A 25,722-nucleotide genomic window follows, 5' to 3' on the forward strand; every position below is an offset into this window, starting at 1 on the left:
CTCGGTTGACTTTTCCAAGTGTTGGCACGAGGAAGACAATCTGATGTTTTCATGATAAGAATAAACCTCCTTACTGGTTTCTAGACTCTATTTGTTTAGATCATGCAGTGTTAGAACTGATATATCTTGAGCCCAATCTCCTCTACAGATAGGGAACATAAGATCCAGAGAAGGAAAGTAACTTGCTGTAGGTCTCCTAGAGCGCTGTGTACAGAGGTTGGGCACTTTTAGACTCAAAATCAGGCATCGCTGGGGCGTGGCGACCCTGCCACTGGGACTTCTGTTCAGAGCACCTGAGAGCAACCTGCCTGGCTGGCTCCAGGGCAGGGGTTGTCAAGTGTGATCACCAGACCAGCACCAACAGCACCACATGGGGACCTGTTCTCAGAAATCCGGAATTCTGGGAGTGGGATGAATGCACAGTTCTGTTAAAGCCCCCACGTGACTCTGCAGCATGTGCACTGTTCCAGGAAAGCAGCTGTGCTGAGTGACCTTTGGCCTGAAGATGCCTCGCCTGTTTTCTGTCCCGTTTGTGAAGTTATCAGCACCCTGAGATCCAGATGAACTTTGTCCCAAAGACTTTTGAAGCTTCCACAGACCAAGAGTCACATCGCAGCAAGGAGTGTAGGCTCTGGAAGAGTCAGACGATTAGGACTCGAATCCTGATGCTGCCACTCTGGGCCTTTTAGGTTGGAAGTCACAGCTTCTGTGAGCATCCGCTACTTGAACAGTAAAAATGACAATGGCACTGATCGCCTGGGATTGCGCCAATGAAATAACACCTGTAAGTTTCCAGAACAGGGCCTCGTACATGGCAAGTGCTCCATAAATGTTAATATTATTATCTCCTTTTACATTAAATTACCTACAAAATTACAGATGTGGGGTAGGGCTCTTCACATCATCCTTTGGGAAGAGCTCTCGGAGGGTTCAGAGAATAATAATTGTTGTGTATGGATATGGAACACGCAGTCCGTTCTGAGTTGGGGCTTGTCTATCCTGCAATTTGCCTACTATGATGTAGAATGTGGAGCTAAAATAATCCTGTGTATGCTACATTAATAATTCATTTAGAAATGTGGGTACACATATTAGACATCTCTGACTTTGCATGTTTTCAGTCCTTTCAATTGATATTGTAGTCACTGAATATCTCTGGCAGTGACCATGACGATGTGAAGTAAGGTGTAACTTAACATTTTGCTCGAACCTGTACGGATTTTAAAGGTGCAATATATGGACTAGCCACACGGGGGCAGATAGCTCTAATTTTTTTACTGATGTCTAATTTTTACACATCCTAAGCATTAGAATTCCTTAAATACCATATCACTAATATTTAATAAACTGAAAAAACTAAAGAATGTTCCCAACATATTTCATATGAGCAGTGTCACAAACGAAAAAAGAATGTTTGTGTTTTAAAGTTGATAGTGCAGATTTGTACCCTGGCAGTAATCTCAACCCTGGTGGCACACTACAACCACTTCGGGGGGAAGAAAGGGGAAGGGAGGGTTTTTAAAAATCGCTATGGGAACAATGGAGAAAAGACAGCCTCTTCAATAAATAGTGCTGGGAGAATTGGAAAGCCACGTGCAAAAGAATGAAACTAGACTGCTATGTGTCACCATGTACCAAAATTAATTTAAAATGGATCAAAGACCTAAACATAAGACCTGAGACAATAAACTGCATAGAAGAAAACATTGGTACTAAACTTATGGACCTTGGGTTCAAAGAGCATTTTATGAACTTGACTCCAAAGGCAAGGGAAGTAAAAGCTAAAATAAATGAATGGGACTATATCAAACTTAAAAGCTTCTGCAGAGCAAAAGAAACCATCGAGAAAATAAAGAGGCAACCAACTGAATGGGAGAAGATTTTTGCAAACAGTGCCTCCGATAAGGGGCTAATATCCAAAATATACAAGGAACTCATGCAACTCAACAACAAAAAAACAAATAATCCAATTGATACAAATGGCAAATAGACATGAAAAAATTCTCAACATTACTAATCATCAGAGAAATGCAAATAATACCACAATGAGATATTACCTCACCCCAGTCAGAATGGCTATCATCAACAAGACAAATAGTAAAAAGTGTTGGAGAGGCTGTGGAGATAAAGGAACCCTTATACCCTGTTGGTGGGAATGCAGACTGGTGCAGCCATTATGGAAGGCAGTGTGGAGGTTCCTCAAAAAATTACAAATAGAATTACCATATGACCCAGCAATCCCTCTCCTGGGTATCTACCCAAAAAACATGAAAACATTTATCCATAAAGACATATGTGCTCCAGTGTTCATTGCTGCTTTATTTATGGTGGCTAAGACATGGAAACAACCAAAGTGTCCTTCGATAGATGAATGGATAAAGAAGTTGTGGTATATATACACAATGGAATACTATTCAGTGGTAAGAAAAGATAAAATAGGACCATTAGTGAAAACATGGATGGATCTTGAGAGTATAATGCTAAGCGAAATAAATCAGACAGAAAAAGTAGAGAAACATTTCACTGATATGTGGGATATAAAACTGAAAACAACAAAGGAACAAGACAAATAAATGAAGAAACAAAAACTCATAGACACAGACAATAGTTTAGGGGTTACCAGAGGCTAAGGAAGGAGGGGGGTCTCTAGAAGAGGGTAAACGGGGTCTAACATATGGTGATGGAAGGAGAACTGACTCTGGGTGGTGAACACACAAGATATAGGTGACGTATTACAGAACTCTACACCTGAAATCTATGTAACTTTACTAACCATTGTCACCCCCATAAACTTTAATTTAAAAAAAAATCCCAATGGTGTTGCATACCACCCATCTGAGAGTCACAGCCAGGAAACAGTATCAGAATTTTTTACACCTCCTCAGGTTGAGAACTACTGATCTATGTGTGGATTAGTGGAGCTTGAAAGTTATATGAAACACCTGGCTGTCCCTGACACTTTGAACTATAATAAGTGACACTGGGGGTCACGGTCACTTTATCAGAAAGTAAACAAAAGTTGAAAAATAGAGACCAGTAAGCTAATTACTACGGAGCCAGCCTGTCCTTAATTTATCTCCCCATCAGGGCTACACAGACTCCCTGGAGTGACTAACTGGCTCCAGCTACATATTTTCAAAGAGAGAATCCAAGTGACTAACATGCCATTCTTGCCTATTAGCCAGACGTGTCACCATGTCTGTGTGTGCATGGCAACCTTTCTATTGTCAGAGACAGCTCTGAGGTTAGCCCTTTCTGTTCTCCGCGGGCTTTCTGAATAAGGAGCTGGGGCTGTATTCTGTTTTAAATTCCTCCGACTCTAATGTTACAGACATTGGACAATGCAAAGTTAGAAACAAGGAAAACCAGGAGGAAGGCAAAGAGGTTTTAGATTACACATGTTTATACTCAATAATCATTACCTCTTCGTCAAAAAAAGATTGTGGTGAAATATTTAGCCTCTTAATTAGTCCAAAACAGATGAAACCACTTAGCTGCTTCTGACGTTCCAGATACAGGGCACGTCTGGCCCTTGACTTGTCCTGTTGCTGAGCTGAATATCTGGATGTTAATTATTCATCGTTTAGCTAATGTAAGGAAAGTTCTCTGAACATGAAATATGGAGCAATTCTTTAAAAAAAAAACAAACACCTATTTATTTATTTATTTACTTAAGTGTGTTTTTCCAGGACCCATGAGCTCCAAGACAAGTAGTTGTTTCAGTCTAGCTGTGGAGGGCACAGCTCACAGTGGCCCATGTGGGGATCGAACCAGCAACCTTGTTAAGAGCACCGCGCTCTAACCCACAGAGCTAATCGGCCGCCCCAAGCAATTTTTGTATAATGCTGCTGCAGTGGGGGCCTGTGAGGCAATAGACAGTGGTGTCGTTTCAGGATTTAAAAACATTACTTGCGGCCATTATATGTAGAGGAGGAGGAGGAGGAAGAGGGAGAAAGTTTGTAGCCGGGCGCATCGGCGAGTTTGTGTAACACTATATATAAGGCTCAATGGTAGAGCCACCAGACAGTTCCTCCCGACGAAACAGACAGACATCTCTCACTGAAGCCCCTGTAAACTGGCACATCCTGTCTCTGAAAGGCAGAGCGGAGGTGGCTCATCCTGTTTCGTTCCCCAGAAGTTGTGCCGTGTGTAGCAAGTGGCTTTCCTCGGGACTTCGTGCTGCGTCTGAAAACATTCTTGCCTCCACGTCGGCCAGATGACCTAACCAAGTTCGGCTCCAGAGCTCAGAGTTTTCATGCTAATAAGTTAGAATTTTTCAAATGTATTTTTTCAGGACACCATCATCTGGGAGATGTGTATAAGCATTTTCTTAATAAACCAATTTTGGGAAATTCAGATTTAATCAAAATTAATATATTTTTTTAAATGGTAATTTCTCTCAGAGCTTTCGACGCCCTTGCATCATGAAAGCCTAAGAAGTGGGTGCAGTAACGCATTCTTCCCCCAACACCTGATGCAGAACCTTCTAAAGGAAGAAAGGCTTAGGAACACCCCACAAAGGACCCCAAAGTTCTATAGCACACCCACTGTGGGGAAACGCTGTAATAAATAGCTGAGATAAAATATACCTTTACATGAATGTAATACTAGAGGTGCAAAAACAGTTGCAAATCTACATCCCTTATCATTGTGACTGCTCAGGTTTTTTTACTGAATTCTCAGCTACAGATGCCACACTGGTCATGGTTTAAATAAAATTCTCAGTCTCTTGCACTGAAACTTTTTGTGTGTTTGAGAAATGTTTAAGAAGTAGAATTCATTTCTCAGGGAAGAAAACAGAGGTGTATGGTCCCAGGACTGAGCGAGCACCACAGACTGCTAATTTCAAAAATGCAATGAGACCTTCCTGTGCCCCAACCCTGTGGCCGGGCCCCTCTCTGGGTCCATACTGCCAAAGCACAAAGCAGGAGGCGAGTGTCACCAAGGCCACCGTGTCCCTACTCAGAGCCATCCCTAGGAAACCGCACAGCAAGTACCTGTATGGGGCTGCTTCTGCTGCTGCCATGGGGATGTGGCTGCAGAGTCTAAGAATTATTGCAAGAGGTGGAGGCCGCCTGAGACCAAAGAACCAATAAATTCAGCAGATGAAACCTTATCTTAGTCTCTGCAAATTCCCTCCAGCTTCTCTGGTCTCTGCTAGTTCAGGCAGGGTCTCTGCGTAGACTACTGTGCCTCACCAGGTGGGAACTAACTGCTCGTGGGCGGGGCCAAGCCTTATTATTTGGAGATCCCTCATGTCTATGCCCACCCTGATGCACAGCAGTTAGCAATTTTTTTGTGTGTGGCCATTTCTGATGGTTGTGTTGGTGATTGGGTTGCTGGACATTGCCCTGCACGCCCATGTACACGGGATTTCACCAGAATAGAAATGTAAGGCAGACACAATGGAGTTGCCAGGCTGAGTAGCCCATCGCCCACAGCCTTCCTGCCTAAAGAGCATAGCTGGACATCCAATTTCCAAATGAAAAATTAGAAAGCTGCTTTCTTGGTGTTAACTCTCAATTTGGTCCGCACATTAATATATCAGTGGTTAAAAGGTTGTACCTCATATTTCAACGAAAGTCTTCCTTTCAATAAAGGACATAATTTAACAGGTAAGTTACACATCCTGCCCCTCCCCCACCTCCTCCACCATGAAACAAAAATGAAGTGATTTTCATTTTGAATTAAAAAAAAAAAAGCCGCCTGCAAACATTTTTCCTCAATCGACCCTTATGCCAAAAAGACTGTTTACCCCTGCTTTAAGCAACTCTGGGCACACAGACTTCAGACTTTACAATAGTTGTGACTGGGCCCTCTGATTCATTCCAATTGTCCCAAATTGCCCAATTCTGAGCTGGCTCCAAATAGCTATCTTGCATCTACTTCTAATATATGGTGACTTCCCCATGACTCAACTGGTTGTTCCTCATAGTTTTGCTTTGTAGTTTTTCCGTGTGAGGCAGCTGGTCCCCAGCTGTTTGCTGTCCTGAGCCGATGGCAACTGCCTTCCTCCTTTTCTGAATCTCGGGCTGCACCCAAACATCACCGGCTCCTGTGCCCAGACAGTTCTGGCCTTTCCTCTCCCTGCATTTCTAGGTACCTATAATTTCCCCCCTCTACACCTATAGATGGCCCAGGCCCTGCTAGCCTGTCCCACAGAAGCATTCCTGCCACTATCCCTCCCAAGGGAGGCAGCCAAGAGCTGAGCCCTGAGCTCCGGAAGATGACAGCAACTTCCTGGCCTTGTAAGTATTGGATACAGGAGAACAAGGGCTCCCTTCCTTCCTTCCTCCCTTCTTCCTTCCCCTTAAATAAGTAACCCAACCGGCGGGCTGATGATATCCCTGAGTGATCAGACATCTCCATTAAATCTGGTTGATATAATGTAAATCAGCTTCTCAAATGCTGTGAAGGACAGCTTTAAACATTTTTTCCACTTCGTGGACTGTTTTTCCAAAATATAATGAAAATGAATGACTAGAAAAAGAAAACGTAAAATACCAGCATACATCTTTGGATTTAGACAAAATTTCGCTGTCACATGGGACTAAAGATTTCTAAACATTCTCAACTTCTGTTCTGATCCAGTCATGAACGAATAACACATAGTTTGTGGGCGGGCATAGGACCATGGACGATACTTGGAGCAGTGCTGATGTGGACCGTTACCTTACATGGAAATGTTTCATGTTTATATTCAGCCCATGGTCTTTGAGTGAGCACAGTGTTTCTAGCCTCTTTGCTGCTCATCCTAGTTTGCTCTAAGCATGTAACTAAGGTCCACCGATTTGTCCATGAGCACACCACCTCTGCTTGGTAGACAGCTCCCTCAAATACATATCTGCTCACAACCCTTGCTGCTAAAAGACATCACTGTCATCAGGTCTCTTTAGAAAGGACTTGACCTTAATACCTACCCTTCTCTTACTCAGGTCCCACCTACCATTTGTATAAATGCTCCTTCCTGCCCACTGCTCTCCAAGGAACCCTGTTGGGCTCCCAAGTACCTGCCCATCCATCCATCCATCCATCCATCCATCCATCCATCCATCCATCCAACTGGAGGGATAATTTTACTTGCCCTACTCACCAGTGTCATTGGGGTATTTGTCTCCCTTGGTGCATGTCCGCCCGTCGTCCTCCTGGATGTAGCCCTCCCGGCATTCACAGCGGTAGCTACCCAAGGTGTTGACACAGATGTGTGCACACAGTGTCTCGTTGCTGGTGGTACACTCGTCGATATCTGGGTTTGAACCAAAAACAGATGAAACTCAGTTGCCAAGATTTCACTCCCAACACGACAGGTGACGTGAGGCTTGGCCCTTCTGTTGATGTCTGCAAAGCACACTTTGTCAGACCTCTATCAGAGATGCCTCTAATAAAGGAGGAAGCTAGAAACCTGAGTGACAGGAACACCTCAGGCAGTGCCAAACCGTGGCTACTGGAGGGTCAGGGGGAGGGAAGTGGTAGATGAGGGTAAAAGGGATCAAATATATGCTGACAGAAGGAGAACTGACTCTGGGTGGTGAACACACAATGTGATATATAGATGACGTATTACAGAGTTGTACACCTGAAACCTATGTAACTTTATTAACAATTGTCACCCCAATAAACTTTAATAAAAACAACAACATGATTACAAACAGATCAGTGATGGAAGTCCTGGTTGTGGCTCTGCCACTACCAGGTCACGTGGTTGGTGCAGGCACTGCTAGCCTTCAAAGTTCTCACCTATCAAACGTGATAATTAAGCCACCCCTAAATACGTCACAGGGCTCCTTAGAAGAGAAAATGAGATATCCAATGGTGACACACTTTGAAAAGTGAGCATCACAGAAACAGTTTTCTGCAAGGATCCCAGTGTGCAGAGGGTTTTATGTTCCCTTTTATGGCTGTAGGTTCCAAACAGCATGATGGCGACCTACGGTCACTTAGGAATGGCCCCTTCCCAGTTAAGAGATGTGACGGTACCTGGGAAAAGGCACTTCTGGTAAAAGAAAATAGTCATAATGGGTGTAACGGAGAGTTTTCCCCAGGAAATGCTGGCCTCATCAACGACCCAAACAGACCCCTCATGAGCTATGGAAATGAGCCATGAGACCATCAAACAAGTAACCACTAAGGGTCCAAATGAACCGGGCACATCACAGACTTGCACTCCTACTGAATGGGGTGGAAACAAAACTTTCCCACCAAGGGAAGAGAGGGAGGGCCAAATCCATTTCCTGTTCATTGGCTGAAGACACCAGGTGGCTGTGGGTGGGAGCTGTGACACACAGCCCTAGACAGCTCACACGTGGTGGCAGAGAGAGCCCAGCCCTCACTTCAGGATTCTGACAATGTTCCAACTACTCCCTGAACCAGCTGCCCAGGGCCCGCCTCTGCCAGGCCCACAGTGTGTCGAGGGGAGCGTGGTCATTTGGGGGTTTCCCAGACAGTATATACTATGTCATCTGTAGACTAAGATGTCATAGCTGCAATTCCAGGCCGACCACCTTTCTCCACCTGCCCCTGCCCTAAACCTAAGCGTGAAGCTACCTCTACTGTCTGGAGGAGGGAGGACGAGGTTGAAAGGAGAGATAGAGATAGATGGAACTCTTAGCAGAAAGCTGGTTTTGCTGAGCCCCAAATGAACAGGGTACCGTGTCACAAACTGAAACAGACCCTTGTACCTAGGACCTCAGGGGTACAGAATGGCATCCCGTGCTCTCTGTGACAGAGGCCACGAGTCCCCACTCCATTCACTTGGTGACCTCAATCCCCTTCTTTGCCAGTGTAGGGTTCCATCCCAGGTGTCACCAGGGAGCAGCTAGGAGACCCAATATCTAGAACTTCTCTTAAATAGTGCTCTGTAGAGCCTATGCCAGAGCAGAGAAGGAGGGGCTGCTCACCGCAGTTCCTTTATTTTCCACTTGGGTCCATCTGCCAGTTTCCTCAGTTCATCCTCGAGCAGATGTGCAAACTTGACTGTACATATGAATCACTGAGGCATTTGTATAAATGCAGATTTCCAGACCCAACCTCAGAGTCTGGAGGGGAGGCCAGGAATTTTGTGTTGTTTTTTTTTAAAGCAAGACCCTCAGACAGGTGAGCCCTGGACTGACCAAACTTTGAAACACACGGCTCCAGGGAACAATAAACCTGCCTCAGAAACTCAAAGCGTGTAGGGCTGGGAAGCCCAGTCAGTGATGTGGAAGGGAATAAGCCGGTGGCAACGGCTGGCGCTGAATTTGCTCAGCTGCAGCCCAGGTGGCTGGCTCCAGCTTCCTCTGACTCACGTCCAACCTGTCTGCCATATGGACACTGCTCTTTCCCAGTCTCTCTTCTTAGTCCTCTTCTGAGAGAACGCTTCTTCTTGCGTGGGTCGTTCCGTGTCTCTACACGTCTGCCCACTTACGTTCTCTTTCACATCATTCTAGTTTTCATATGCTAATCCCCCCCATCTCCTGCTCTTGAATCTCACTCCCCATTAGGACCTGACTGGTACCAACTCCCTGAAGAATGCTTTGGCCATAATTTGTATCAATTATCAAGGTGAAGGGCAGGGACCCCCTAGGATAATACGGACACAACTCCATCCAACAAGCATCAGGACATAAGGGGAGGAATCTAAGATCAAAGCGGCTCCTGCGAGCTGGTCCCACTGAAGAAGAATGTCCAACAGAGGACAGACTCATCTGAACAACGCATATGCTCAGGAGCTGGAAAATAACATGTCTTGCCAACACACCCAGGCAGTAGGGCTTCTCCCGCTTCCGGTGTCTCTCCCGGTCATACCGGTATCCCGGGTAACAAGTACATAGCACACGGCCGAAGTTATCTGTGCACTGCTGTTCACAGGGGGCCTCGGCACAGACATCATAATCTGAAAAAGAGAAGTGTGAGCTCACGTCAATCACATTCCACAGGCAGAGATGGGATCATTCGGCCCTGGTCACCCTAGACTTTCTGGGCTGCACTCTGCTCGAGGGGAACTGGGAAGTGTGGTCAGCTATGTTTAGAGGGGCATTCACTCTTCAGGCCCCGGGGCCCCTGCTAAGAATACCTCAATGGGAGACATAGGGCTCAGTGTCGCAGTGGTTAGGCGCAAACGTCACTTGTGATTTTCCCGAGTCACCTCCTTAGCCTTTGGTCTTTGTCATTCATGCAGAGAGCAAAGGTGCCTAGATAGCCAGGCTCTGAAGTGCTATCTGAGGCTTCTTTTTTTTTCTCCCCCCACCAACTGCTGTAGAGACAGGGAATTCCTTCCAGCTGAACACTATGGAACAGCCAGCTCTGGTGATGGGCGCTGGCTTCCCAACGTGGGAGCAGGGCTGAAGTTGGACTGACTCCGAGGAGTGTGAGGGAGGCCTTGGAACGCAGATGTGTGTGAGTTACTAGTGTGTGTGTGTGTGTTATAGGTGTGCACGCTAGGGTGGGGGTGGGGGGTTGATCCTGCATGCCCAGAAGGGGTTGGGTACTGTCGAATGGCTAGAGATCTCGTTCCAGCCCTAAGTCTGCAAATTGGGGTGGGTGGTCTATTACTCATAAAGGCTTAGAACATCTCCTCCTCTCAGTCCTGAGGAACTGATGTTTAACGAGCCTCTGAAGGGACTTTGGCTCTAAGTCAGGAGCTCTACATCCAGCATCTCATTAATCATTGCACTATCTTCCCCAGGTGCTGACAGACACACTATCCCTGGACACGGCGTAGGCCTGGCTTTGCTCGGCCGCTTACGAAGGTGGAATGGTGGGCTGTCAGCCCCTGATGTGGGAGGGGCCAGTGTGACAAGGCTCATGCCATTCTATGATGACCTAGAAAACTGCCCTTGCTGAACACTTCTGCAATTCCAGGCCTGCTTCGCCTGCGTGTGTTTTCCTTAACTAAGCATCACCTCCAGGCATCAGTGCTCTATGCTTCTATACTTCCGCTGCTCACAGGCTCTTGCATGGTTATTGAATGGCTACTTTGTGGCAGGTCCTATTCTGGGAGGATGCCACATGAAGGTAAAGAATGCAGGTTCCGGAGCCAATCCTCCCAACTCTGCCACTCTCTCTGTGATCTGGGGTGCTCTGAGCCTTAGTTTCCTTACCTATAAAATAGGGTAACAATAATACTGACTCCATGGTGCTTTTATGAAGATCACCCTAGATGATGCATTAATGAGCACAGTGCCTGAGACAGAGTCAAAGCTTTACCTGCTCTTCTGCTTCTTTTATTACTATCATGTTTCCCCAAGAATAAGACCAGGTTTTATATTAATTTTTGCTCCAAAAGACACATTAGGGCTTATGTTCAGGGGACGTCATCTTGAAAAATCATGCTAGGGCTTATTTTCTGGTTAGGTCTTATTTTCAGGGAAACACGGTAGTTCTCATGCTTGTTTGGGTATTTGGCAAGGACTGTGTCCCTGGAGTAACTGGCACTACTCTCTTCCTACAGTTTATGCTCAATGAATAATTGTTGAACTAGAACAAATCAGATCACTCTGTCACCTGACAAATCAAGATAACACAGCAGGGGGTGACAAACTATGTCTGATTGGCCAAATAATATTTTTGGCTTTGCAGGCCTTTGTTGCAACTACTCACCTCTGCTGTTGTAGGGCCAAAGCAGCCATACACAGTACTTAAGTCAATGGGTATGGCTGTGTTTCAATAAAACTTTATTTACAAAAGAGGTGGAGGGCCAGATTTGGCCGACGGGCATAGGTTTCTGACTCTTGACTTAGAGCAACAAATAAGAGGGAACAACACTCTTAAATTACAGCTTCTACCCATTTGTTTATATTTTTTAGGAATTCTAGTCTCCTTCTACTATCTGTATGGTTAATTTTATTTGTCACCTTGGGTAGGCCACACTATCCAGGTATTTGGTCAAACATTGTTCTAGATGTTTCTGTGAAGGTATTTTTAGATGAACGGAACATTTAAAATGAGTAGACTTTGAGTAAGGCACATTATCCTCCATAATGTGGGTGAGCCTCATCCAATCAGTTGAAGGCCTTAAGAGAAAAAAGACGGACCTCCACTGCTAAAGAGGGAATCCTGGCAGCAGATGGCCTTTGGACTCAAAACTTGCACTCCGTCCTGGGTCGCCAGTCTGCCACGTACTCTGCAGATTTTGGACTTACCAGCCTCCACACTGTTTCAACAAATTCCTTAAAATAAATCTCTCTCTCAAGGGTCCTAATACACCACCTTTTCTTAGAACCTACATTTGTACTTTGCATTCTTGGGCAATGGAAACCTTTATGACTAAAGATATCTTTAGTCAAAGACAAACAAACAAACATTGACTTATTCCCACAGATTAAAACAAATTGATTTTTAAAAGGGTTCCAATGAAAGCCAATAGAGCAGAGAAAGTTAGTTATGGCAAAGCAGCTTTCAGCCCTTGAGACCACTTTTCCTGGAAATACTCAGTTCTAGATTGCATTAATCATAGGTGCTGTAGTCCCATTTTAGGGTGAGGGAGACTAGTTTTAGGCCTAGATCTTTGAAACCACAATACTTAACATTTAAGGGAACTCTAAAATGTGTTATCCATGTAATATGTTTTTAATTAGGTTGGACAAAATCTTTAACTGGGATCTTAAATTGGTTGGCCTAAACTTAATTTTCTTTCAGTATCTGCCAAATTGAAATATAAAAGGCCCAGCTGGTGACTGAGAAAAGCTGGCTTATAAAAGAATGCGATTATTTTGACCTTTGTGGGGGTTTTTTTCCACCAAGCTCGAACCAATGGAGTTGGCTGGCTGTGAGAAATTCAGTCTTGGAGAGACCCAAGGCCATATAAACCACCACATGTGATCTTAACCTTCCTAAAGCAGCTTGCTCAGAGCTCACCGCTATTTAATGAAGTCTGCCATCCTTCCACCACAGTGAGCAACCAACAGGAGGGATTCACAGATTTTTGATGGATAAAGACACTGCTGTCCATGAGATAATGCCACACGAATTAGCTTGGCTGGGCTCAGGTCCGTGAGAGAGACCGGGCTTCTTGGGCAACGGTGACAAAAACTATTTCACATCACCTCTCCCCAGCCCCGAGCAAACTAATCTCATGCTCTTCAAACACTTCTTAGTGTTTTGTGTGTCCGTGCTGGAATCCTTAGCAGCTTTCTTCCTCCTACTTGTCTAGTCCTGGGCAGCCTTCCTGGGTAACGCAGCTCACAGCTGCTTCCCGAGACCACCTCAGGCCACCCTGGTCCTGTATGTGCTCCCTCTGCACTTGCTGCACTGAAGGCCTTGCTCGCACACATTGCAGTTACTATTAACAGCAGCAGTCGCAGTAACGGTAACCACCACTCACCAAGCACTTAATAAGCGCCAGCCTCTGTTCCAAGTATTTTACGTGTGGTAGTAGTCTTAAAACCACCATGAGTCAAGTACGAATACTTTCCTGCAAAAGTGAAGGTTTGGAAAGTCACCTGCCCAAGGTGATAGCTAATAGGTTGTGTGTTACAGACTGTTTGTGTCCTCCTGAGAGTCATATGCTGAAATCCTAACTCCTAATGGGATGGGTTTAGGAAGTGGGGTTTTGGGAGGCAATTGGTCATGGGGGTGGAGCCCTAATGACTGGGATTAGTGCCCTTATAAAAGAGACCCCAGAGAACTCTCACCCCTGCTGCCATCTGAGGACACAGCAAGATGGCTGACTATGAACCATGAAGCTCTCCCCAGACACTGAACCTTTCAACACTTTGATCTTGGACTTCCCAGACTTCAGAACTGGGGGAAATAAAGGTTTGCTGTTTAAGTCACCTGATCTTTGGTGTTTTGTTATAGAAATTCAAGTGAGCTAAGGCAACATGGAACCATGACTAAAATCTAGGTCTCTCTGATTCTGTACTACCCAGATCCCGTCTCCTCAGCTTGAGGGTGCGTGCCTGGAGGGCCAGGTCCATGCCTCACGTCGCTCTGTCCCTTCAGTGCTGGGCTGCACACAGCGTTTGCTGCCGGTCATGGGAAAGGGCTTCAGGTTTAACACACAAAAAGCAGGTAGAGAGGTGGGGGAGTGTGGTTGTGTTCTAACTCCATATGAAATGCTGATTAGAGAATTACTCAGTGTATGCATACAAGTTAGTAATGACTTACACAGGCCATGCTCCAGGTAAGCCAATTGGCATTAGAAGACCATAATGCCCTCCCCAAATAGACATTACGTACACACATGCACAGATAATCAGACACAGATGACACAGATACATTCCGGGTACATCTGCACTTTACAGACATCTAATGATTAGTCATGAGTAAGGTAAGAAGGCATCATCTTTTATATTACATACCTTCCGGGATGCACTGTCCAAGAACAAACTTATACCCTTTGCAGCACTTTTTCCTAAAAGACAAACAAAGAAAAATACATTTGAAATGTGACATTAGATTAAAAATGTAATTCTTTGTAGTTATTGGTTTTGAATGAAATAACTTGTGCTCAGGAAAAACTGATGCATAAATGAAAGTAGGGGTAGAGTATTTTTAAGGAAATCTGAGATAAAAAGGGAAAATACTGTCAATACCACGTGATCACATCTTTCAATAGTCGATATCCTTTTCACCACATAATATATGAAATTAATCCTTTGAAGCCTAGGAAGTGAATTGACTCAGAAATTTCAAGGTACTTATATTAGATAATTCGGGGTCTACAGGATATAAGTACGAAAAGGACTTTTGAGGCTGACTTGGCCCCTTATCCTATAAGAATTCACAAGACTCGTTAATTATAATTACAATTAGCTAAGTATAATAATTGGATAATTGTAACGTAATGATTGCTCATTATAAGACGAGGACTGGAACCCAAGCATTCTAACTCCCATTCGAGTCCTTTTTTTTATCCCTATACCATATAACGTACTAAAAGGTACTTAAATTATGTAAGTTTAAAAAAGAGCAAACAGGCTATTTAATTACTGACATAAGTATGCAAGACTTAACATTTCTGCCTGAGGTAGAGAAATGGTGCCATTCATTCAAAATGTAAATTCACTGGAAAACCTTTGCCTCTCATATGGAACTGTGTGCCCCTCACAGACCAACCCCTGTGCAAACAACAACTATAAGCTCCGGACAAAACAGAATCAAGCAACGACCTGAAGGTTCTAGAGAGTAAATCAAAGCAGGCAGCTTGAGGAGGAGAGTTGAAATTTTGAACAAGGGACCAACATGGGGTTATTATTATTAATATAAATAATCAAGCAAATTCCCACCTTTGTCAAATGGTCAGACCCTTCAACCAGGTTAGACAGAGCCGTCTTCCTAAGGAGAATTTGATACACTTAAATGTATTTTTTCTATCACAGTCTAGTGAGAAAGAATTTAACAGCATTATTTTCTACTTTTGCAAATTAGTATCCTTTTACTATATTATGAGTCAAATTCATTTTTGGGGACTGGTCGGCTAGGTGGATTACCACCTGCCAGGTAAAGGAGAAACTCCAGCAATCTCTTCCTAAAACGTCTAAAATTTATTTAAAAATGTTATTAAATCCAGCACTTACAAGTTTTACATAAAATTTACTAAAAATGTATACAACTTGTAAACATCACATCTGGTAGGAGAAGATTCGGAGGCCCAACTGGGTACGGCAACACTACCTCCTTCCTCCCTGAAATACGTCTCATGTGTGGTCCAGCTGCGGAAGATAATCTTACTTCAAAAGCATGACAAGCAGGCTTCCATTATAAAACACAGTGAGTGGCATTTGGGATGCTCCTGAAACAGGCTTCAGGGAAATAGCTAAGGGTCCCTCTGCCCTGAAAAGGATGCATTTGCCTACCTGTACTTGTCCACTCAATAAAGACACTTTTGAATCTTTCTTCAGCATTTTTTATGTTAGAAGGGTGTGTGCGTGTATGTGTGTCTGTGTGTGTTTTTAATGTATATATTTATATATATTTAGACATATAAATAAAATGTACTGACATGAATGACGTGTGGCAATGTCCAGAGTTTTCCCATTACTGTGTTTCCCCAAAAATAAGACCTAGCAGGACCATCAGCTCTAATGTGTCTTTTGGAGCAAAAATTAATATAAGACCCAGTCTTATTTTAATATAATATAAGACCAAGTCTTATATAATATAAGATCAAGTATAATATAGTATAGTATAATATATAATATAATATAATACTGTGCCTTATATTAATTTTTGCTCCAAAAGACGCATTAGAGCTGATGGTCCGGCTAGGTCTTATTTTTGGTGAAACACGGTAGACATAATTTCCCAACATCGCCAACTGAATTATAACTTTACATGACAAAAGAAGCCCACGGGGCATAAATGTAGGACAATTACTGTTTCTAACAGAGGTAGCAGATCTCCTTTTATAATCCAGAAGACTTAAACTCTGTCTAGTTTTCCATGGTTTAAGAAAATCCAAGTTCTTAACAACCCAAAAGAAAACTGGCTTAATAGAGTATTCGTTACAATTTTATGGTTCTGACTTACTGTATTACTTGAAGCTGTCAGACAGAAAACTATAAGAGGAAGAGCAGTGCACTAGATGGTCTGAAACTTGAGTGATTCATGAGGAAGTTGGATGGAGGGGGAAACATGTGTTTTTGATACTCACGTCTCAAGTCTCCCCACATTTAAACATATGGATCTATTTGGCTGTTTCTATTTAATGGTTCATCTGAGGCACAGCCTCTGAGGTGTTCGATGGCATTTTAAGTTTCTCACAAACATATACAATCCTTACAATCTGTCTTTCCACATCCCATACATTAAATCTGAGCATTCTGACCTTTTTGAGCATTTCATGGGCTTGTCCTCACAGTAGAGGCAAAAGTAACCTGTCTATGCCTTTCTATGAAATTAAATGATAATGTAGGGAGTTGAAACGTGTTCAAAAGGCTATAGCGCTCTGTCAGAAACAAACGTGAGCTTCAGGATGAGCAGGCTTCATTTAAATACCTGCTCAGTTAAGCGTGAACTTCCCAGGGCTGTTTCCTTCATTGCATAACTAAGGCCATGTCTCTTTAATCTAGAGAAGGAGGTTTGAGAGTCCACTGTACCCTCCTGCCTTCCCGCCCCCCACCCAGTTCCCGGGGACACAGCATTATTTTGCATGTTAAACACCCACCAACCATAAATCACCATTTAAAATAAACAGTGAAATATTCCAAAGTATAAGAAAACAAACACGGGCTGCACATGTTATAGTGGTTCAAGGATTACTTAGAGCATCGCGTATAACGAAGCTGAGACGGCCAAATCGAAATCATGTTATGCAAGCACTTGTTAGACTTAAGTACAAACACGGCTGTGTGGTTTTTATCTTTAAGAAAAACAAACTAAGATGGGGAAAGCTCATGTGGGTTCACGGGAGGCTGTCCCTCTTAATACGCTTCACGTGTCATAGCTTGGTTTTCCAAACGCAAATGCTTTTCTCATTTCTTGGCAAGAGGAAGTGGTGATTAGATGGTTGTTACATAGAGAGGGCGACATCTGGTAATCAGGAAAGTCTGTGGAGGTTTCCCCTGGGTGCCTCTGAGTAGTAAGACACACACACAAAAATCATAAATAAAGACAGTGCAGCCCAAAATATATCCCTCCGACCAATGTGTGTGAGAGCTTTTGGAAGGAAAAACTAAATCAAGAAAATGAAGATAACAGAGATACCATCATCTGACTGCCTGCTGACTGTTAGTTATCAGATTCTAGAAAAGTATTTTAAAAAGCAACTGCCTACAGAATTAAAGGGAATAGAAGCGACCTTGAAAGGTCAAGTGAGTTAGGAGGCAAGAAATACTTCAACACTTGCTCCAATGCAACAGTAAATTTTCCTTAGATTTACTTGGGGTTTCCTTTGTATAACTGCCTACACATGCACCAAATGTATCAGCTATTTATATATATTTTAAATGAGAGAACAAACTGCACTTTTAGAGTTCTTGGTGCCAAACTATGTGGAGTAGACAGAGCAGAGGCTTCAAGGTCAAGCAAATCTGGTTTACAATGCTGGCTCTGTCATTTAAAGAGCTCAAAATGTGGCCTTGGGCTCATTTCTCAAATCCACTGAGCTTTAGATTCCTCATGGATAAAACATGAATATTTATTTTATAAGATTATCACAAGGATGACAGATAATAAAGATGCCTAACACAGGGCCTGGTGTAGGGTCAGAAAGTGTTCTGGCTGCAGCTGTATGAACGCAGCAAGAAAACAGCAAAAACAGCTCATCCCTGATGGTTTCATCTTAAGACTCATCTCTTCCTTCCACTTCTTATTCAATGGCAGATCTCATCTCTTCTCCAGAAACAAAACAGACCGGGAGCAGAGGGAGAGAAACTTCTGATTTCAAGATGATGGGAAAGTAATATTTTTGTCCTCTTCTTCCACAAGTTAAGCCCAAATAATGAGGAGAAGGTGAAATAAAAAATACAAGCTCATATCCCGTGGATTTAGGAGACCTCTCTAATTCTGAACATGGCCAGTGTATGGAAGGACGGAAAGTGATTTTGCAGAGTGGAGTAACTTCAAACCTAAGTGCCTCCAGAGGAGGTTATTAGGGGGCAGCAAGCCAACCCACCCTGCAGCACCTACGCGAGGCTTAGAAATTGGAGATGCCAGGCATTGAGGAGAGTGGAGGCCAGAAGACCAGAATATGACCTGAAAGTCTGCTTAGCAGTTGAACTTCCAGTTCCCTCCCAACCCTAAGTAGTTATCCAGAGCGCTGAGTAGAACCTCCCCACAAGTAGAGAACCCTGTCCAGGCATACGGAGCTCCACACGTTGTAAAAGAACTCCTTCAATTTAATATTTCATTCCAAACCAACGAAGCCCTCTGGTGATGGCGTCTAAAGGGAAAACGATGGTGGCTTCCTCACATCAACTAGTCAGTCTCCAGTGAAGAGAGATGAGACTGAAAATATGTAGAGCCCAAGGTGCCTCGTTTTTTGTCACCATTGCAACCCCACGGTGGCATGTCTGAGAAGGGAGTCCATAGGAAACTTTTGCCAGGAAGGACAGAGACCATGAATTCCTTGGGGCCATTACTGAGGGCCTGGGGATAGAAAAGTGGTCCTGAATTTCTTGGTGAAGCTCCTTAGAGTAAGAAAGATTTCCTCTCTTCCTTTTAGCCCTCTTCCTTGCCAAAACTTTTATTGAACTTCGCATGACTTCGCGAATTCCTTTCACACCAGATGCCCGAGAACAGAACCCAATAAAATGGCTCCCCTCCCATACAGGCATGCTTGGTTCCAGGCAAATGGAATAAAGTCGTGTTTACTACAGCAATCAGCAAACTAAAAACTACAACAAACCAAAACAAACCTACCCATTTATTCACCTACATATAAGCTTGTTACTGCCAAATCAATGACAATTTTAAGAGAATCATAAAGAGCATATTAGGTATAACTTGCTTTAATATGCACAATTAACAATGGTCAAGATCAAATGATGGAAGCAGAGTGGTTGTTCCTAAAAGCATTAAACAGAGTTCCCACCTTATCCAGCAATCCCACTTCTGAGTATCTACTCAGAATTGAAAGCAGACTCGAACTGATATTCATTCATAGCAGCATCTTTCACAACAGCTAAAAGATGGAGACAACCCAAATGGCCATCATCAGATGACCGGATTCACAAAATGTGCTAGCAGACACATATAATAGCATATTATTCAGCTTTTTTTAAAAAAAGGAAATTCTGACATAGGCCACAATGTGGATAAACCTTGAAAACATGATGCTACGTGAAATAACACAAAAGGACAAACATTGCATTACTCCACTATATGGGGTACCTAGAATAGTCCAATTCAGAGACAGAAAGGAGAGTGGCAGCTGCCAGAGGCTGGGGGCAGAGGGAATGGGGAGTTATGGTTTAATGGTACAGAGCGTCAGTTTGGGAAGATAAAAGTTCTGGAGATAGACAGTGGTGACAGTCATACTACACTGTACGCGTGCTTAATGCCACTGAACTATATACCTAAAAATGGCTAAAATGGTAAATTTTTCTATACACACACAAAAAGATCAAACGAGGAAGGAACACGGTTGAAACCATTCCTCTAACATTACTGCCCTGGTCATGGTATCATCTGGGTTTTAGCTGTGAATCACAGAAAAAAGAAAAAGTGTGTGTAGTTATTCTTAGATGGGGCTAAGGGAACAACCAGAAGATATTTATCCCTACACGCCTGCAACAAACAGCCACACTGCATCTACCTAAAAGGCAGAATAGCTGGTGGTTAGGGCCCTAAGCCTTGGGCACGACCTCCCGGGTTCGAATCCAGGCTCTGCTGCTCTCCAGCTGTGGGACCTCAGACACGTGACTTAAAGTTCTTCTACCTTGATTTCCTCACCTGTAAAATGTAGAGTAATAGTACCCTCCTCGTAGTCTTCGTATGTGAGGGGTCAGTGAGTTAAGATGCATAGACCTTAGTAGTGTAGTGCTGGCACACATTCAGTCCAACAGAAAATGTAGAAAGAAATGTGCTGGTTTTCCTGCTGGGTCTCCCCTCTGGCGTCCACCTTCGAGGATCCTGGAGAGAGAGAGCTGTTTTCCTAAATCTACTTTCTCTCTTCTGTACAGTAACAAAAGCCAAATGACATTTGACTACCTAACCGCTCAGAATAAAGGAAACATTTCCCAGCCCCCGTCCCACCAGGTGTGGTCTTGTGAATAAGGCTGGCTAATGGCAGGTGAGCGACCGTGATGTGTACAATTCAGGTGTCACCCCTAAGTGGAAGGGGCACGTGCCCTCCCACTTTTCACCTCCCCACGCATGGGAATGTGGATGAGGTGGAAATGAGCCATCTCGGACAATGAGATCAACGCCCTGGCCATGGGCGGATCAACCTACAAGACGCTGAGTCCATGACACTGTCCAGACACCACGTGAGCTAAGGATGCCCGCCTGACAGTCTTGTGTAAGAGAAACAGACTTCCATCTTGTTTACCCTATTATTTTTGGTTTCAGCTACAGGAGCCTAATATACCCCCAAAGCTAAAGTAACTGAAGGAAATGAATCCACGGTAGAAAGGCTACTGAAATCCAAGGTTCATAAGTCAAAAGGGGCCCAGGGAAGACATGGCCTTTCTTTTTGCTCCAGTAACCACTGTGCATGGAGCCCTTGAGCCTTATAAAATATTGGCCCTTGGAATGTAAATGTGTGGAATCTTCTTTGTAAATTATCCAAAGCTAAAGAATTCTCTGCTTTGACAGGGCTACAGGCCTGCTTTCCACAGACTGAGCAGACTCTTGTTGGGCTTCAGCTCCCTTTCCTGAACTTCATCAGGTAAATGAGGCATTTCCAGAGAGATTCAGTACAGGAACACGGAAATACAATCTGCTGATTCAGATTTTTGCCCACAGGCCAGTCACTTGGTAATTAAATGAAGAAGTCTTAAAGTAGAGAGTTTTACTTGTAATGACTAAAAGACAGAGGAGATCCAATCTGAGATTTTCTTTCTTAGGTAAATGAATCATGTATCCCATTCCTCACACGCATGAAACCCTTATGGAGAACAAAATACAACTGACACTAATTCAGGTCTAAGTCACTGGAGGGAGAAATTCATACAACACCGAAAGTGGGATGTCTACCTCTGGATCACTTACAGATAAGAGCAGGAATCTTCTATTTGTTTTAGACACTGAACTATATAAACAATGATCCAGCATCAAGTGAAAATTTCAAGTCAGATTAGTTAAGAACTGGAAGCATCAAGTTTGACTTAATTCAACCAACAATTAATTGAGAGCTTATTATACGCCACACCAAGCATTTTCCATAGGTTATTTAATTCTCATAACCACCTTTTTTTACATATGGGAAGACTGACGCTCAGAACACTTAAGTAACTTGTTCAAATTAGTAGCTGAGCTGGACAAATCAGTCCCAGGCTGTAAGATCCAGAGGTCACCTCTTTCCTGAGCTGGGTGTTATAGGAGACATGGAAATGATTAAGATTTGCATTTGGTCCTTAAAGACAATCAATGTGGAAGAAATATGTATACACAGCTATGAAGAACACAATATAGGGCATTAAAAGCATCCTAACATAGGTACAATGTGTTCTCCCAGTACAGAGGGAGCCTATTAACTCAATTTCAGGGGCTGCAAAAATCATGGCCCTTAGAGTTGCTTCTGCCCCAGAAAAATATATCAGGCCCCATATAAAGGGGCACCCACCCTAACTACCCACCAGTCTTGACTCTCCAGCTTGGCCCCAAATCCGGTTTCTCTGTCTTGCAAGCTCAGCTTCCCTCTGGGGAAAAATTCCCCATCCTTGGTTCAGGGTAACCGCAGACAACATTTAGGGTGGGGCTCCCAAGCCAGTGAATATCATTTAATCTGTAGCTCAGAGAGCCACACATAGGCCCAGGTGAGAGGTTGGAAAGAAGACTGCAGACAGAGCCGTAGAAAAGGCTACTGAAATATTTCAGGCAAGAGATTCAGCAGGTCTAAAACAGAGTAGTGGGAACTGAAAAATGAGCACAGATTTTAAAGAAATTTTGGAGGCAGATTCTATAGGATTTCCTAACACACTTGGTGTAGAGAATAAGAAAAAACAGAGAAGTCCAAGTCTAGAGATTTATTTGCGCGTAGCTGCCGAGAGGATGAGGTCACAAGTGCAGGTCAAATCGGAAAAGAGCTACTACAGACAAAACATTTTAATTGCACACGTTTTGGGATGACCAGGAGGTATTAATTACATTGGGTTCAGACATACTGTTTAGGATGTTTGAGGCCTTAGGGTGAGCCAAGGATGGAGGGATGCTAGAGCCAGTCTTCAGAGGCACAGGGGAAGAGGCATTAGATAAAAACAAGGAGGCGTGGGCCAAGGACATAACCTGAGGATGTCTTTCCAGAAGGTGGGCTGAGGAAGAAAGCCAGAGAGAAAAGAGAAGGACTAGTCAGAGAAGTCATGTCAAGGAAATCAACAAACTGGCTATTTGAGCTTGAGCAAACCATTGCCCTACTCTGGGTCTCTGCTTCCTGCTCCAGGGAAAAAGGGCCTTGGACTAGGCTGGTCTTCGAGGTCTCCCCCAACTCAAAAACCCCCTGGTGCTTGGGGTGACGACCATGTCCTATATCTTCATTGTGGCGGTAGGTACATGGGGGTACATGTACTTTGTCAAAACGCACTGAACTGTACACTTAAAACTGATGCATTTTATCAGATGTCAGTTATATTTCATTGAAGTTGATTTAAAAAGTTCCTTGACTCGAAGTAGTTACCCATTTCATGTAAAACTATTAATGATAATATGAAATATTCCATTTATGAGTATTTTTTCCATCAGAGAAAAAGAAATACAGGTCATAAAAGGTATGACATCAGTCCTCGGGGGGGAAAAAAGGACATGAATTAGAAGGAACTGTTTGTGTTAAGAAATTATTCCCTGATCATTCCAGACATCGGTACGAGTGAACAGATGTCTTGACAATGTTTCACAGACCCATGGGAAACTAATGAGAATCTCTAGTGATATCTCAGACACGGCATGTGTACTAGGTCCCTTAGGACAGCCCAAGAGACACAGGGAAGCAATGTGGCAGCCTTGGCTTTCCTGGGACCTTCAGCTCACAGGTGGTAATGACCTCTAGACAAACTTGCTCAAGTGGTGGTTCTCAGGAGTTTATCACATATCAGTCAGTACGTAGCTGAACTCAGTAACGATTTCTAAGGTGCAGGAATGGACGTTCCTGGTGTAAGGTAAACTCATTTTTAAAACACCTTAAGCTCCTTGATTCTGAAACATCATTTAATTTGAAGGGAGAGGCTGCCCGCATTTCTATATTAAGTCTACTAATGGGGTTTATGTCATTTATCATGATTGTTTTCCCTTTTGAAAAATTTAAAAGAGAATACCTTAGAATAATAAGTCTGATGGCAAAAATGTATAGTTTTGGGCTCTATGATAAAAGTAGCTCTACAGAAAATCTTGGGGGTCAGAGGAGGAAACTCTACCATCGTATAAGTTCTGATAATTAAGTCCGTGAACTCATCCTAGAAAAAGTGCTACATAGTTCATTGCTGAATATCACTATGGTCACCTTCGAAGAACTCCCCTTAGGAAGCTATGCACTGACACCAGTGCCTAGTCCACCCTTCAAAGCAATTTTGGAACTCTTTTTCTGGAATGGCTATCAGAGCTGTCATCATATTACCCTTGATGTCCTGGATGTCATCAATATGTCTTCCTTTCAATATTTCCTTTATCTTTGGGAAAGAAAGAAGTCATTGGGGGTCAGATCAGGTGAATAGGGAGGGTGTTCCAATACAGCTATTTGTTTACTGGCTAAAAACTCCCTCACAGACAGTGCCGTGTGAGCTGGTGCATTTTCGTGATGCAAGAGCCATGAATTGTTGGCGAAAAGTTCAGGTCGTCTAACTTTTTCACACAGCCTTTTCAGCACTTCCAAATAGTAAACTTGGTTAACTATTTGTCCAGTTGGTACAAATTCATAATGAATAATCCCTCTGATATCAAGAAAGTTTAGCAACATCGTTGAAACAAGTTCGCAAACTTAATTGTCAGACCTTGCACATGCCGCAATCTGTCTCTGGTAGTTGACTGTGGACTCCTTAGGGCAGGAATCAGGTCTTATTATCCTGAGCACCTAGGCCAATGTCTGAAAGATCACAGATGCTCAACACATTTTGGCTGAATTGAACTTGGACAGAGCTCTCCTTGGGAAAATCTGACCTAAAATGCTATCTTACAAGGGTTATGGCTTTCTATTCTCTAGCTCTTCTTTTTCTTATCTTTTCTGGTCTCCTGTGGGCTCTTGTTCTCCCTCCCCTTCTCTTTTTCTGTATTACAAGGCACAAAAGGAATTATGGAGTAATGACCAGACAATAAGGACTGTGTAACCCAGTAATATTTCTTGCATGAAGTAATGGACAAACTGCGTTTACCATCTTCTGCCTCCAGGGGCTGAAAATATTCATCTTTATCTGGAGTAAATAATATGCACTGTCCTGTTTGTGATGAAGAACGAGACTCAGGCCGTCCAGCCAAGTTCTCCAACACTGTCCAGTGGTGTTGCTGGAACCAGAGTCCAGGGGCTTCTTGGCAACTCGGCCACCATTTCCAGGCTAAGAAGTTGCTCTGGAGCTTTCATTTTGGATCCTTGCTGACTGACAACATAGGCCTCTGTGTTCAGGAGGCCCAAGTGATTCCAAACTGCTAACAAGTACAAAAATGTGGAGACATTGTATGGTACATGGGACGGGCAACTGTTTAAAAGTCAGGCAAACCTGAGTTAGGAAGCTGACTCCACCACTCCCTGTATCATGAACTGATGTGAGTTATATATATAATCTTACCTTTCAGTTTCCTCTGAAAAATGCAATGTTGATATCTACTTTGTTAGAGCGATTTTGAACATTAAATGAGATAGGTAAGCACTTGGTATAGTACCAGTTATATAGCAAATGTCTGATAAAGAGACATTAATTATGATCGCAGTAGCAATAGTAACAGTAGTAATTATTGTGGTTATTCGCTTCTGCTTTTCTTCAGTGTAGAATTATATATACATATATTTAAATTTATTGGGGTAACATTGGTTAATAACATTACATAAATTTCAGGTACACAACTTTATAACACGACATCTGTATAATTGATTGTGTGCTCACCACCCAAAGTCTAGTCTCCTTCCATCACCATTTTTTGACCCCATTTTCCTTCTTCTAAAGTAAATATGAAATAATTGTTTATAATAGTTATGATGAAGCATTGTGAAACACTGGA

At 43.3% G+C, this 25,722-nt stretch overlaps 1 protein-coding gene across 1 annotated transcript in view; it reads right to left on the minus strand.

Moving 5' to 3' along the window:
- CCBE1 (collagen and calcium binding EGF domains 1) overlaps window positions 1-25,722 on the minus strand; it is a 191,530-nt gene that overhangs the window by 15,948 nt on the left and 149,860 nt on the right. Inside the window, exons 3-5 of the mRNA XM_019729297.3 lie at window positions 14,280-14,332; window positions 9,737-9,871; window positions 7,094-7,246 (exon numbers count right to left, since the gene is read on the minus strand). Coding sequence (XP_019584856.1) covers window positions 7,094-7,246; window positions 9,737-9,871; window positions 14,280-14,332 — 341 coding nt within the window. The remainder of the gene's footprint in view (window positions 1-7,093; window positions 7,247-9,736; window positions 9,872-14,279; window positions 14,333-25,722) is intronic.

This window comes from Rhinolophus sinicus, chromosome 4 (assembly GCF_057876585.1).
Source record: "Rhinolophus sinicus isolate RSI-liver-muscle chromosome 4, RSI-T2T, whole genome shotgun sequence".
NCBI lineage: Eukaryota > Metazoa > Chordata > Mammalia > Chiroptera > Rhinolophidae > Rhinolophus > Rhinolophus sinicus.